Raw genomic sequence first — 16,764 nt, forward strand, 5'->3', positions numbered from 1 at the left:
CCAGGTGGGTGTTATGTCTTTTGTCCACCTATAGCTGAAATCTGTTGGGTTTCCATTTACCAATGGAACCTGCTGATGTTAAAGCTCAATCCCATCATGTAAGCCTAGTTGATTTTGATCGTCCATAACTCCCCCTCCTCCGTTTGCCAACCACCTTCCACCACTTATTGTACCCTCCCCCCTCTTACGAGCCATTCCCTCGCCACGCACCTCCCACGCCATGTGATGTTCTCCATCGATAACATACTACTCGACCAGACCCACATTAACTGTGTTCTCATGCCTGCAAAGGAGGCGGTTGCCAGTCAACCCACCCTCCACTCATGATCCGCCACCATCCCTTACCAGGCCCTAATTATGAAATTATAAAAAAGTGATTCTCAGGGTGTTTACGTAATCTACCTTACTCTGTGAACTCACAGAACCACAACCCAGCTCTCCCTCAAGTTATTTAAGGAGCCCAAAGACAATTTATCATGTATAATTGCTTATCAAGTCTTCTTCTTCTTCTTACAAAAACCAAAAAAAAAAAAAAAAAAAAAACATCAACAGAATGATATGCACCCGATTAAAAGAGCAAGCAAAATGCTGAAATGTTTACAACTTAATGAGACCAATGCTGTTGACAGAATGTGTAGGAGTTCAAAGACAGTTCTTTAATAATTACATCACTTCAAAGTGACTTCATTTTAAATGGTCATTTCTATGTGACATGGAGTTATGTGTTAACTGAGGCATTGCATGTTCCTCTTTTTAGCAAAGACTTGTCAGAATGGCTGGTACAGTGTAAAGTCAGAGCTACATTTAGTTGCTAATAATAAACTACATTGATGTCAGTGTTAATCTCACAAATCTTGGAGAAAGGTCCGAAAAGGAAAAAAAACTAACAAACAAACAAACATGTAATTGCGTTACTGTATAGAATTTGTTCATATTTGTATATGGTGACAGTGAAAATAAAGGATGTACTGGAAGTATCAGGGACACGTGGGTAGAGTTTGAAGGGCCACTTACAACACCGGCTGTAAAGCTCAGTCATGAGGTAAGTTACATGAGGGGGGAAAAGTATCAATTTTGTTTTTATATTTAACGATTTTATCTTTATTTAATATATGAATATGAAATCCATTACATGGATGTTTTAATGGAACTGGCATCTACATGCTAGAGTTTAATTGTTTAAATAAAGCTAGTAAGAAAAACACATGCATAGTGCATCAGTGAAATAAGTCTGAAAAAATCATATTTGTATGTGTCTTGAGTGTGACTGATAATTTCACATTTCCACTGGTCGTTTTTGCTCTTAATGCATGGGGTTTCAGGATGAAGCCAGTTCAAGATGACCTCAAAAACATGATAAAGTCTCTTTTTCATTGTCATTTACCCACTTATTCTGTGCACTAATTCATCCAACCTGCAAAAACCACCTCCACCTTCCCAACATGTCTCCAAAGCCAACACCAGCTAAAAGCTCCATGGAAATCCCAGTATAGCCATCGCTCAGAGAGGTTGACCGGGCTTCATGTTGGCTTCCAGCACATTGATCTGTGGTGGAGACCCCAGGGAAATTAACATTCACCGCATGATTTAAAACCTGTCTCACCAAACCAACCATAAACTAAAGAAGTATCTCCAGTGTTCAGACAAAGTGGCTCAATTTAATTATTTTTTCAGTGATGGTCTTTGAAACGCAGTGTTCAATTCTAATAGAATTTTTTACAACAATTTGGTAAACGTTGAGGGATTTAAAAGGCAGCCTCTAGATATCTCTGGTAAAAATCTAATGTAGGAATGTTTCCGTCATGTATTAGTAGTGATTTCACACTCTAGCCACAATCCTGTGATATCTATATCTGCTCTGAGCTCCTTTTTAAACATGGAAACTGTCGTGATGAATAATTAGGTCTTTCAAGTGGAATCACTCTCTCTGTCTCCACTGGGAATGTTGAGCTGGTGTAGCCGAAGCTCCATCATTTCAAATGTATCCAATCTCGCTAATTGTGCACCTTCATCAGCCCTAGGCCATGACTGATATTCCCCGCTCCAGCTTGGTTGCTTCCCCTCACCTCAAACCCAACAGGATTTTCCTCGTTTCTGCCCAGCTGTTCCAGAAAGCAAGCCTAACCTCCTCTCCATGGAGGGGGCATAAAAGGAGTAAGAGAGGGAGCAAGAAGCAGACAAGAATATGCTCTCAGCCCTCATAAATCCCTTGAGTTGGAAAGCAGACCTGTGGAACATGTGCAAAGATCTCCAGTCCTTAGTCCAGCACTTTTCAAGGGAGAATGTGCAGTACACTGTCCTAAGATTGCGTTGGCCAATCTAAGCTGTTTTTATTAAGACAGACTGTCTTTGCAATTTACCTTGATTACAGTATGTTCATTCCTGCTATCTGTTGCTCCTTTTTAAGTCAGATTAGTTACAGTGGATCTAAAAAAGTATTTGGAGATTTAAAATGTATGAATTTCATTAGATTAGTTTTATATATATATATATATATATATATATATATATATATATATATATATATATATATATATATATTTACATTAGATATACACTATTATAAAATAGTAAAAATATTGTTTAGCTTGGTTTATATTATACATTTTCATTAATTTCAACTGGGTTAGCACTTTTTTAGGGGCCACTGTACACTGGTTTATAGATTTGTATGTACAATTACTAAAGTACTTCCTTTCTACAGATGCATTGTTATAAATTGCAATAATGTGCAGAAATTATACAAGAAATAATTTGAGGCCTGAAAAAAAAAAATGACAGAACATCTGTCACTACAAATGTGTTTAAGTAAATCATTTTGGTTTACGGTGTGAGCAACAGCTTTCTGGCTGCAGACAGGCCTCAGGAATGCATGAGCCGCAAGTTATAAACGGACAGTGCTGAAGTGAACAGCATGAATTCAGCATGAAATCTGTACTTTCAATAGGTCTGACTCTTTAAAAACATCTAGGATACAGAATCAGTCAGTGCGGCGCAGTCTAATCGATTTAAAGCTGGTGCGCCTCGGATACATGAAGGTTTGTGCTGATACAGAGAGTAGCTGTCACATCAAAACAAGGTGAAATCTGGCCCACAGGAAGACTATAAACCAAAAGTCAGCAATTGAGTCGCAGTAGAAAATCCCTTTGTCCTCATTTCTCCCCAGATTACTTTGTGTACATGTGAATATATCAACCGAATATACAATACATGCTCCCATATTGTAAAGTCAGTGACCAATGCTTTGTTTTCAATGTACAAATCTGACCATAAACTGTTGTTAAGACCAATCCAAATCAGTTGGTGGTCCATTATAATCAGCAATAATGTTCAAAACTTTATAAGCTACCTTTTTAAGGCTTTAATATATTTGTTTGAATGTGGCAACATGCATACACTGTATTTTGACAAAAGTATTTATTACAAAAGAGACAAAAACTATTGATAAATCATTCTAATTAATGTACATTTATAAGAAATATTTTTCTCAGTTACTTGATTGTGTTTAAAAAGTGCAATTTAAAAAGCGACTACTACGCTGTAGCAAGAAAATGCTTTCTCTTTACTGTGAAAGAAAACCGCAGGCTTCCAAGAAGACCTCATCCTTTGGCCATAAAAGGCCAGATTTAAACTCTATATTGTAATTTAATTGTGCTCCCCTTTTTCTTTATTTAAAGAGTTTAACATTTGGGGATGCCTGTTCCATCTCACTCAATTCAAACTGGTTTCATCGGTCAACACAAAAACCACTGAAAATGATTGTAATAGTTTTGTATGGCTTCATTGGTTCTTTCTGTTGTAATATTTCTAACAAATGAAGCTGATAAATTATCCTAGAGTTTGTTCGTCATATAAAGAATAACTTTTAACATCAGTGTTTTATGAGTATATGTATATAAGATAAATATATAAATGAAGAAAGATGCAATGCAAAGCTGTGATTTTAAAGCACTGTAGCGTGTACAGTGATTTGTTTTTATCAATTCTATGGTACTTATGATATGTTCTGCATTTCTGCAGTTGCTGTTTCTTTTCTTTTTGTTCATGAGCATATGCTTTAATAAATATGTTTTTTACAGTATTACTGTGGCTTAAACCATTCTTATCACAAATTACTTACAAAGCAACCTTACATGGGTCTCAGTTTCCTTATTTTTCAAGTGTGTTTTTTTTTTTCAAATTATCTAAGAATTATTCCTTTTATCTGTCATTAGCGTTGGTGTTGTATATAGAAATCTGGATCAAAAGTCTTTCATAGGTGATGTACTTTAGCACTGATGAACTCTGCTGGGCTAATAAGGGATATAAATGCATAAGTTAGAGTCTGTCTGTGCAACTTCAACATCGCACCTCTAAGTGGCTTAATTGGGTCACTGCCTGCCACAAATATGACTGGAGCACAATGAAGACAACAGTTTATGCTCCCAAGACGCGAGATAAAATAAGAAACGTCTTCGTTCTTGCATAAATTTCTCCATGCTTTCTGTGTAGGTTGATGGTGCGAGACACCAGGCACGCAATGACTAATCAACATGTCTCAGGAGGACGGTCTTTGTGATAAAAAACTGTAAACTGAAATATATATCAAAGTGCATCGCCAAACAAAATAACTACTATTAATTAGTTAAAGTGTCACTTTTTTTCTATTGCAGCATAATGTACAGAGACAACAAGTCTAAATGAGCAAAATGTATAATGATATTATAGATAGATAACATAGAATATATATATATATATATATATATATATATATATATATATATATATATATATATATATATATATACTGTATATATTATGTAGTCGGTGAGAAAAAAGGTACTTATGAATGGCAGTGAATTCCAGCTTAATATGCTGAAACAATCATGTAAACAAACAAACACGTTTACTTGGTTTGCTAGTTTATTTGTTTTCTTGCGACCATAGTTAGAAGAGATGCAATGATTCACTCAACTCACGATGTGATATGATTCACAATACTACTCTCTCACATTTTATGACAATTATAAATCAAAATTGTGTTCTTTTATTATTTCTCAAACAAAATGCTGCACATTTCTTTGTGAAATTAAAATGTCAAATAACAAAACTAAATTGAAATGTTAAAACATCCCAAATCAAATCAATAATACCAAAAAAAAATTCTCTTTGGAACAAAGTTCGTAGTTCGGGGAAGAAGGAGACGGGAACGGGCAAATATTCAAAAATAACTTTAATAATAAAATAAACGCAAAACTGAATATAGCGCAACAGCCCCTTCACGGACGACTGCCGCGCACAAACAAAACCAAAACAACAACATAAAATCCAGGTCGAGTCCTCTCTCATCTTGCACTGTTACCACTCCTCCTTTTATCCTTCCGGAGCTCCTCCGTGGGACTTGAGACCGGTGATGCTCTAGAATGCTCTAACTTTAGTTTTGTGAAACTATACCACATAAAATATCTGCACTAAACAAACAGCAGACGGGCTGAATGAGAACGCAAATTCACTCTCTGACAGCATGTGGCGCTTATGGGACAGCGGCAGTACAGCGTTTACTTAGTTGTAAAAAAAAACAACTAACCTGCATTAGGGCAAACAGTGTTACCTTTTTAAAAACAGTCATAATTGTTCAATTACATTTGGTCACGTTACTGGGGAAAATGACACACTTTTATTGTTATTTAAAAATGTAACAAATTGGGTCTGAAATTGTATTTTAGTGTAATTTGTAGAATATACAACTAACATAACCATTTCCAGTACGCTGAAATAAAATATAGATTTATACTAAAGCCATAAATGCAACTGTAAACAGCACACATCATAAACAGAGCAAGCTTTTATATAATCACCATAGAAACTGATCAGAGCCTTCTGACTGAGCACAATATGTCCTCTGATAATAAACTCTCATTGTGGACACTCAAGTATCTGGCACTGAATTTCTTCCAGCATCTAATTTTCCTAAAAGCTCATTTAAATCAACGGAACACCTTGCAGCAGTTGCGTGAAATAAACATTATCACATCTTTGACACTGAGGTGACATGCTGCTCTAAAGCCTGCCTCTCCAACTCTTGTCCTCCAGAAGACGTCAACTGCAAGAGCAACACCTACTGAAGACAGGTCGAATGCCGAGGGGAGCTATTTATCTCTGTCGCTTTGTCACAAGGGGACAAAATACACATCTTGTGACCTTTCTAAGCAACTTGTCACAGTTATTTTAAAGACCATAGAAGGAACATTTTATGGCTAGTTGAAAGAAGGAATGATTCTCCAGGCTCTTGTGTTGCAGAGTTGCGCAGACGAACGCCCTTGAATCTGTGTGTGTGTTGTAGGTTTTATGATGGATTTTAGTGCCAGAGTATCGCTGTGGAAATCTGCTTGCTGATCAAAAGGAACAAAAGTATCTTATTCTTATAATTTGCGGCAGCATAAGATTTATGCATGTATGAGTAAAAGTACACTTCCAGCCTTACACTCCTAAAAATAAAGGTCCTGTATTGGCATCTATGATTCCATTAAAAACCTTTAACATCCATAGAACCGTTGCATTGCAAAAAATGTTCTTGAAATTATTCAAATATTCTTCATACTAAGAAAAAAAACCTGAAAGGTTCTTCTGTTTTTAAAGTAAAAAATGACAAAGTTTTCTATTTCGATAAATTGTTTCTATTTATATCCTGTTTCATTCTGAAATATATCACATTGCGGAAGTGAAATGGGTTTGCAAATGCAATTTCTAATTGGTCTTTTGCATTCCAAAATTATGAATATGCCGGTAAAGCGAATAAATAAAGGAAATAAAGAGTTTTTACTCTAGACTGCATTGCAAAAAGGTTTTATTTTGAAATACTGTAACATTCTGGCACGTAGTGCCACCAAAACACAACACAGGGCTGCTTTTCCAAAAAACATCATAAGCCTAGATCATAGAGACTAATATTGCCAATGGTTTCTACAATCTACTTAGGCTAACAATGTTTTTGGGAAATGCAGTCCAGATTTATATTTATGTATCCAAAAAGTAAAAAAATATAATCACACTCACTAAGCAATGACAAGATGTGTCTAAGTAACTATTCATAAAGGGAAACCCTGTCAATTTAATTTGAATTACAAATTCGACACCGCTCCCAATTAGCCTACTTTAACATGAACCTTCCGCCCGTTTTTCCACAGTTTTAAAAACAAAGCAGCACCTGAAGGTTAAATCTCACAACAATTCCATGAGGTTATAAAAAGCTCTAGTGACCCAGTTTCCATCTGCACTGCCCCTTTTATCTTGACAAGCCATGAAAAAGAGGCAGAAACGGAGATGATGTCAGAGCTGCGCATAGGGAAGCATGCGTTTGGCATCGGTGGGAGTAAGTGACCCTTGGACAGATGGAAGCACAGCATGTCTGGCAGAGCATGTCGGCCTACCCTAACGGGTCATGCAGTCGCCACCATGAACCCTGGCCTCAGACAAAATAAGGCTTGTTGGGTTTTAATTTGGGCAGCGAGAGAAAATGGCATATTTTCAACAAATTGTTTATTTTTTTTATTTAAACTAAACAGAGTATAGCCTTGCAATATTAGTAACAGCCCAATTCTCACACAAATGTGTTGCAAAAAAGATGATACAACAGCACAGAGACTTCAAAAAAGTAAATAATACGTTTTAAATACATTTTTATAATTTATATTATAAATATATAACATTAAGCTACAAACACACACATATAACAATGTTTACATAAGGACAGCACAGCAGTAGATGCTTGAGAACAGCAAAAAAGTAAAAAAAAGGATTATATATATAGGCTATATATTAATATTTAAGGCTACAGTTTACTTTCATGCACATTATTTTGCGTTCTATATTTAATTCTACAGTATACATCTTTTTTTATATTTTAATCTTATATTTTTATATAGCTATATTTATGTATATTTTCATCTGTGTTGTATTCTTTAATAATTTCACTGTCCATGGAGCGGACCTGACTCAAATTTCACTGCTTCTTATATATGCTCTATATAATTGTGTATATGTGACGAATAAAAATCTTGAATCTCTCTCTCTCTCTCTGTCTCTCTCTATATATATAGTAAATATATAAAGTAACACACAACATAAAATATTTACTTGCAGGGCACAACGAGCACAGGCATCTGTTGAGTTTGGCCGATCTCCACTTCTGCCTTTTATCATCCCAGCCAAAAGTTGTTTTCAAAGGCTGGTCTTTACTGATTTTTAATTAATTAAACAATTTATTTATTTTATATTAAAACAAATCAAACAATATTTCAGGCAGCACATCTTGGTCAGTGACAGAAACCAAGTTTCTGAGCGCTCTCATGATAAGAACACATTCATAGAGGTGGGTAAGGACACAATGAGGAGAAAATGGCATTGTGGTTGTCAAGGCAACCAGCTGAAAGACCTGCTGCTTTTATAACATATGTCTGACTTGATTTGGGTGTGCACATTGCAACAGTACAATCACACTTATTTTATTCCCGTTTTAATCCAATGCAGGAGACAAATCCAACTGCATTCTCTGCAGGCTTCATTAATACAAACAAAAACACGATAAATTTAAAAAACCCTATATTTCTGACACCATCTATACAGAAATATACAGAGAGGCTTGTGGTAAAATTCCATGGAAAATCTCCCTGAATTCCTTGCTGCTGCAGAGGAGGCTCAGTGACACATTTTGGATTCGACTGCTTGGAGTGAGTCATGTCGAGGCATTAGCATGCAAACAAGTTTCTGGTGCAGTAATTCATCCCAAACAAACACTTCAACAGGATTTAGCAAGTAGAAATATTGACTAGTGCATCTTGATGTGAAGAAAATGGGGTGCATTCAGATGGACACTGGTGTTTCTTCTGTCGTTTCTAATTGGGGGAAGGTACCTATCGATGTGTGGCGAACCCCATCCCGACCGCCGCGCGCGGCTCCGTGGTCCTTGGCAAGTGCGCGTTGCTATGGTAACTCCTCCGTACCCCCCTCCATCCTACCCCCCCCCCCCAAAAAAAATGCTGCAGGCCGCATGGAGCACGCTGAAGAGTGAGAGAGCGAATGACAGAGAGAGAGAGAGAGAGAGGGAGAGAGAGATCACCACAGTGGAGAAAGACAAGAATTGCTGCAATGAAAAGGGGGAGGGTGTGCATAAACGAGATTGGCTCTCGGAAAAAAAATCATTCCATCAGCATCAGTTTAGGGTGCATAGGACCCTGCGCTTTGCTTTGCAGTCTGAGCACGTTGCTTTCAAACTTCAGACTGCATTCAATTATTTATTTGCTTCACCAGACACCCAGCAATGTTCAAGCATCCCATAACGCCTATGGCATATCGCGTGGAAAAAAATATTATTGATGAGTTTATATGAAAAAAACACACACACACACACACACAAGACAAGACAAACGAGTTGGACGGACGTGATTACCGTCCCCGCCTCTGTGATAAAATCACAGGTGGTGACAAATCACTTGTGTCTCTGTGACTCAAACTCAGAAAATAAATGTCAAACGATGCAAAGGGTGGGTGTTGGAAACAGGTGCACATAAAATAAGACACGCATTCCATTTCTTTACTGTACAAACACACACATATAGTTTATGTGACGATATATCATGTTTAATTCACATAAAGTTCCCAGTGAGAGAGTATCAGCAGGTGCAGCGTTCTTTAAATACCTGATCAACGCAGATGTGAGCAGCGCCTGTGTGAAACTCCTCATGTGATCCCATTGGGGTTTTACCTGCATGTGCGCAGTGGGACGGGCAAAGAAACCAAATTTGCAGGCGGCAAACGTGCCTCTGCTCATTAGAAAACATGACCATACCCCAGTGCAGAACAAGCGGCGGCCCTTCTGCGTTCTCAGCGGGAGAGGGAGATCCCACGCCACCTACCGGTGAACTGCAAGTACTGCAGAAACGTAGTGTTTAAAGAGAAAGTTCAGCAAAGAATTTAAGTCATTCTTTTTTTGAAAAACGCCTTAGGGTATTTGTCAATACAAGGAAAGTCAAATCCAAAAATATATATATTTTGTAATGTTCCATAAAATCATTGAAGTTTGGAACGGCATGAATGTGAGTAAATTGTTTCGATTGTTCAGCTGAACAGATGAAAAAAAAAAAAAAAGACTTTCAGTAGACAAAAACTGTTAAAAAAAACCTCATGATTAGGTATATTACATACAATAGCATCTCTGTGATGTGCAGTTGCTTTAGTGACACTAAAACACAAGAAAACTATATGTTAAGCAGAAGAATAAATCAACGCATTAGGTAATTATGAATGTTGTGCAAAACCTTTGAATTACTTTAAGACAGACAGTTTCTCCATTGTATTTCACCATTAAATATCACAGGAAGCATTTGTGAATATGACAAATTGATAAATCATTTCAAGTTCTTATGACAGTCTACTCGTGTCGATTACTTTTCTTTTTCTTCTTTTTGGTTTTTCCTGGTGTGTCAAGGTAATCATAAGAAGGATCCAGTGGCTCCGTTTTGGATATTAAACTTGCATCAGTTATGTCTTCACTATGTCTTTCCTTCTCTTTCTTCACCTTTTTCTTCTTCCTCCTCCTTTCCTCCATCAGTTCTTCCCCCATAAGCTCAGACAGCTCAATCTGTGTCTGTTCCTCCTTGATATAAACTGTGTCACTGTCCTCTTGCCTCTTGTCTTTCTTTTTCTTTTTCTTCTTTTTCCGCTCTTCGCCCTCAATCGGATCTTGACTGGTTCTCCTGGGAGCAGTTGGAGAGACTACTGTGACTTCATCTTGCCTGTGAGCTGCAGTGGAACTCCCAAAAGGCTGGAAACGTTGCTTCAGACCAGCTGGGATGGATGGAGCTGGAGTTGCCGGGATGGGAACGGGACATTGGTTCTCACTGCAGTTTCCATAGCTCTCTGAGATCTTGAGGACACCACTGAAGCCAGAGGAACAGAGAACAGGCTTCCCTTTGGAAATGAGCAGATGGAGGTCTGATGGTGCTGTCCTGCTACTGAGAACGCTGTAGATCTGAGGTGTGGTGCCACTAGACTGGACCATTTCCAGTCCCGATAAGGGAACTTTGAGCTTTTCAAAGCTGCAGAGGACACAAAACAATGACTATTAAATTGATAAAGCACAATTTCAGTTATGCAATGCTTAACACAGGGTTTTGTTTTTTAATATGAATTTTTGAAATAATTTTAGCAATGATCTCTTGCAGTACATTTAATACATTTAAACCATTTAACCAGTGACGTACAGGCAGTTACCCTCAATGGACAGACATAAATTACAATGTTGCCATGCTTTTAATCATTCAGGAGCATTTACTAAGAACAATTTCTACCTTAAACAATATTTCAGAGCACAGCATGACTAGAAAAATGCATCTTCACAGCAGAGTGTTCTGTGATTTTTAAGACACATTTATGATATTAAAACAGTGATATTCCCAGATTTTCTATGAGCTTGGCAATAATTTAAAAATGAATAAAAAACTAATTCAACCAGCACTAAAGGAATGCAAAGCACCTAACTACTTATAGATATTATTTATAAATAAAATATAAAAAATTATTATTATTATTAATACAGGGATATCATCCAGGACTGCTGGAATTTACAGAACTCCTATAGATTTTTTATTACTATTTTAAGCATTATTAAATACCACTTGCTAATTGCATGATGTATCCAATTAAATTGTATTGAACAATAAAAAAAATTATTACATTAAATTAATATTAATAATATTTTCACAGATAATTTATTATTGTTGTTGTTGTTGTTGTTGTATGTGACCTCCTCAGGATTGGTTCAAATTATGACAGAAATCATTTTAGCACAGCTGTAGATTGATCCAATATGTTATTTCCCGAGTATTTTGTACCAATTAGAATCAAAACGAGCTGGAGCTTTGATGAGCCATAATTCCTTCTCCTCATCTTCGTCCCATAAGACGTTTACAGAGGAATCATACGACATGGGCACAAAGTCAGCCGGACACTGGTACTTCGAAACTGGGGGGAGAGAATAATGTTAGATTTTTTTTAGGTATTGGACATGTTTGAGTTTATTGTATGTAATGATAAGACTGACCAGTGTTTAGTAGTTAGCACCTAACTTACCTCTCTTCTTTTCTGCTGAAGTCCGTTCACAAGCTTCATCTTCACTGTCCGACATAGCGGCACACTTTTACTATAACAGTCTGTAATAAATGTACACCGATTTCAGTGTCATTAATATATACTCCTAAAACAAATGCCCATGTAAACATGTGAATCACATGTGGATATAAGAGAATCAACTTTAACCCGGAAACACTTCTAGTAGTCGTTGGGGATCGTTTGTCTGTAATACATGTATACGACAGCAGAGGGCGCACTTATAAAGCTTTTCTATCATTACTGTTATCAATACAATATCAATACAACCAGTACAAGTTAGCCGCAAGTTTTGTGAAGAAAATCAAAACTTATTTAGTTATGCTGTTAACTGTCACTCACAAACATTTTTTAACATGACTTTGATGTACCATTTTCGTGGTAATGCAGCGTTTGATTTTAAAATGGGTTTCAATGGATGAATTTTGAGATTTTAAGGTTTTTAATAATTTCTGATGATTTCTAAAGTGTGATCTAGAAAAAGGCAACAAAGAAGACAAATGTATTTTTTTTTTCTCACAAAGGTTAGAACTCCTGTTAACAAAAGAGATTGGTAAAATATATATTTCCAACGATATATAATTTGTCATGATTAGATTAGGATTTAATTGTAATGTAGTGAAGTAAACGTAGGAGTCCCATGGAGGGGCCCGGTGACAGTTAACAGGATTATTCTTCGCAATAAACGCCAATATTTAAAACCGTTTATTATTACAACATTATCGACGTGATTGTCAGCGCTAGCAGCACGCTGGGAATGTAAAGCAAATTACACCGAATTTAAAAGCTCATCACACAGACATCTTATGGCTTTGACAGTAAAGATCTGGCCACATCACTAAATACACATTACACTGAATATCTAAGCCATTCCCATGAGGATGTATTTTCAGTGGCAACAAATTCCTATTGAATTAATTAAAAATGTAAAATAGTCCAAAGTTAAATGAACGATCGATTTATTGATGATATGAAATACTATCTATCAAATCAGTTCACAAAAAATTCACATGTAAAGGTGTGACACAGATGATGACTGCCAGTAAACATGACATTTAAAACACTGTAACTTCTGAACTGAGACTTGCAACCTGCTATATGACATGGATACAGGTAACATGCCTCATCTCTGTGTAGCCCTTGATGATGATCTTTTAGAGTTTTTCACAGAAAAACCACTATGGACATAACATAACGAACATAATAATGTTATATAATATAAAAATAGCCTAATCCTAAACATCGTTAAATTATACAATTTTCACCTTTCCAGCTAGCCCTTGCATTCACCAACTCACATAACTTATCTGCAAAGAGAAACAAAAACAAGCATGTGAGTGCATGGGACATGATAATTAAAAATTCTACAAAAATCCAAAGAAATATATAAAAGCAACAATACATCCACTGAAACCCATTTCTGTGATCCTGTTTCTGCATCCTGTGTGTGTCAGTGAAAGCAGCGCATTAATTGAAACTTGATTAAAATGACTGCAATTATTCAACTGTTTGAACCAATGCATTCAAACAATTATATCTTTAAAAAAAATACATTTTATAGTTATTCAGTTACAGGATTGTCCTGTTATTTGACATAGAACATGTGTATGTACATGCACAATCTATTTCTGTAATAAATAAATTAAAAAAATATATATAATAATAAATCTGTAATTTTTTTCAACAGTTTTCAACAGCTGTTATACTTAAAAGGCCAAACAAAATATCTATAAAACAATTTTTTTTTATTTAAAGCAATTATGGTGGAATGTTCAATAGCAATAGACTTTAATATGTGGCTAGTATTTTATTTATTTAGTCATTTATTTTGGAAAAAGAGAAAATATCTATTTTAAAATATTACATTTTAAATTACATATTTTAGTTGGCAAATGAGATGCATGTGATTTCTTCTTAGAAACGTTATGTTTTATTACTAATGAAATATCAGTCTATTTTGTTGCAAGGCATGGGATGGGTATTCTGTTACCCTTCTGCATTTATTTGACCAAGGTTCAATACTGTGGGAAAGCTCCCCAATGCAGTAGAGCAGTTTGTAATTGGAGATGCTCCTCATGAAGACTCAAAGCCTTCTCCTAAGAGATCCAGTGAACAAGATGCTTACAACAATATCATAAATATATCAGATCACTGAGCAGTTCGTAGAGTTCATACAGTCTGAGGGTCAAGACTGAGAGGTAGATCTGTAAATTGTGTTGATGTTGTACTGTGTATTTTGGCTGGACCAATCAGATTATGTTGTCCTGGTTTAATTTTAGAGCACACATGAAAAGTAAATAAAGGAATATTGAGCGAAAATGCATGTAAACAAAATATAATGAGGCTTCTCATTTTTGATTGTGTGGAGAGGCCAGTTTTTATGAATATTTATTTACTTTCTACAATTATGCATTAATAATAATACATGTAATTATTAATGTATACACTATACTAATATTAACTTGTAAATATTCTTATATATTCTTTCATTTAACATAAATCAGTTCATGTTAACAATGTCAGTGTAATGCTGTCCAGGGCTTGAATCCAGTGGAATATTTAAGGACAGTGAATCCAGTGAGAACCGGAACTTTGTGACATGATCTAAACTGTGAAGTTCAGCTAGATGACGAGGTGCTTAGTCTGTGGTTACTTCCCATCAGCACAAGCACATCCTGAGTTGGTCCCCCATCTTTGGTGTTGCTCTTAGAAAAGGTTATTCACTTAGGGGATGGGAACATGGGAAATTCAACCATATCCCGCTTCTCTTGCCCCATGCCTCCGGACCCACAGTAATCCAGTCAACTGGGAAAGCGTCATTTCACTGACCCTCTGTCTCGTCCAGAACCCCCAGCAGACACCATGACATCAGCAGGACAGCAGACTAACCCTGCAGCGATCATCTTGCACCCCCTGTCCTCAAACCACCCTGCTCCCCTCACCTCAGGAGGACTTCTTCCACAAGTTTATCTTTTTCCATCATTGATGATACGTGAGTCTCAGACAGAACTTGTAGATAGTACACACTGTTAATTGTTGATTATTAATTTCCTTAAAATTTCCTACATCACAGAAGCTGAAAAATAAAAAGTTATAATTATTTAAAGCAATAAAAAAAAAATCTTATTATAAAAATTAAAAAAAATGACCTAAATATTTACATTTTTGTTGTTTATTAATCGAATTGATTAATAAAACAAATTTGACAAACAATAAACATACACATTAATTTTAATGATAACAACAATTAAGATTAGAATATTTACTTATTTTTATAACATTTATATGTACACCATTGTTGAGGTCAGTTCGTTTTTTGATGTTTTTAAAAGAAGTCTCTGATGTTTAGGGCTGCATTTATTTGATGCAGTAAAACTATCTAATATGCTGATTTGGTACTCAAAAAAACAAAACAAAAAAAACAAATCTTATTATTAACAAAGTTGAAAGCAGCTGCTCGAAAAGTTCCATAACACAAACTTCGAAAGGACAGATTTTTAAAATAAAATAGTTTATTTATTGCCGTTCAACATAATGCATCTTTGCTGAATAGAAGTTCAATAAATAAATAAAAATCTTACTGACTGGTGTGTATTTAAATATTTAATTTAAAATATATATTTCTTATAATATGTTTAATTTTAAATATTCAATTATTTACATAAACAGCTAATTTATATATATATATATATATATATAGAGAGAGAGAGAGAGAGAGAGAGAGAGAGAGATTAGTTCTAAAATAGTACCTGTTGTCACATTGAGTGCAGTCTAATAAACACAACAGAGCTGAAGGTGAACACAAGGTCACATCAATGAACCATGATGCAAAGTCCCGAAATATCACTTTACTATTGTTCAAAGTCCAGCAAAACACATTTGATTATAGTTCTCAGTCTTTCAAGCATGAATATGAAAAGAAAAACATCTCTTTTCACTGTACACACTGCCTTTTTCTCAGAATACATCATCATATGCTTTCTCTAACAACTTAAGCCAGACCTTGTGCATTTAACATACCACAGTGTTTTGGTAACACATCCCATCATCTAGTCTAGTGTTTAAAAAAAAATGCATCACCGTTTCAGCCTTTCTCTTCCAATTTGAATGACACTGTTTTACCATGACCATGTTTTAGTTCTGGAAATTTGTGTGCTTTGGTGTGAAGTAAGTCCTCTTTTCTTGGTTGGATTCCTCATAGGGATGTTGTGAGTTGGAGACAATCTCTTGTGGAAAATAAGGACTTTGCCTCCCAAATTTCTCTGCTGAATACCGACATACAACAGCAAGCAAATAAATCACACGGCGACTTGAAATGTGCAGATTACGCAAGTGCATAAAGTAAGTGGGTTTTTTTTTTTTTCGCCTTCAGTGAAGATTAATGAAGAAGCCTGTATTTCATTATAGTCCAATCCAATGTCTATTGTCACTGAAATATGATAAATTACAAATGGCATCAAACGCATTATTCTAATGTTCCAGTGAGAACTTGACCTACGCTTAGAAATCATGATACAGTTCAAGTAGCCCACTTCACCCCCTGCACAGTGAGTTTAACACATATCTAAAGACAACAACAGCATCCACTATAATAGATCTCAAAGATATTGTCCTATTATT

At 35.7% G+C, this 16,764-nt stretch overlaps 1 protein-coding gene across 1 annotated transcript; it reads right to left on the minus strand.

Moving 5' to 3' along the window:
- Positions 1-8,167: 8,167 nt before the first annotated feature.
- LOC113058540 (DNA-directed RNA polymerase I subunit RPA34-like) lies at positions 8,168-12,302 on the minus strand. Its single transcript, XM_026226518.1, has 3 exons — positions 12,109-12,302; positions 11,871-12,000; positions 8,168-11,075 (listed from the first exon to the last, which is right to left on the minus strand). The coding sequence occupies exons 1-3, from the start codon at positions 12,161-12,163 to the stop codon at positions 10,409-10,411; spliced, it is 852 nt and encodes a 283-aa protein (XP_026082303.1). The 5' UTR covers positions 12,164-12,302; the 3' UTR covers positions 8,168-10,408.
- Positions 12,303-16,764: the final 4,462 nt, after the last annotated feature.

This window comes from Carassius auratus, chromosome 40 (genome assembly GCF_003368295.1).
Source record: "Carassius auratus strain Wakin chromosome 40, ASM336829v1, whole genome shotgun sequence".
Classification (NCBI taxonomy): domain Eukaryota; kingdom Metazoa; phylum Chordata; class Actinopteri; order Cypriniformes; family Cyprinidae; genus Carassius; species Carassius auratus.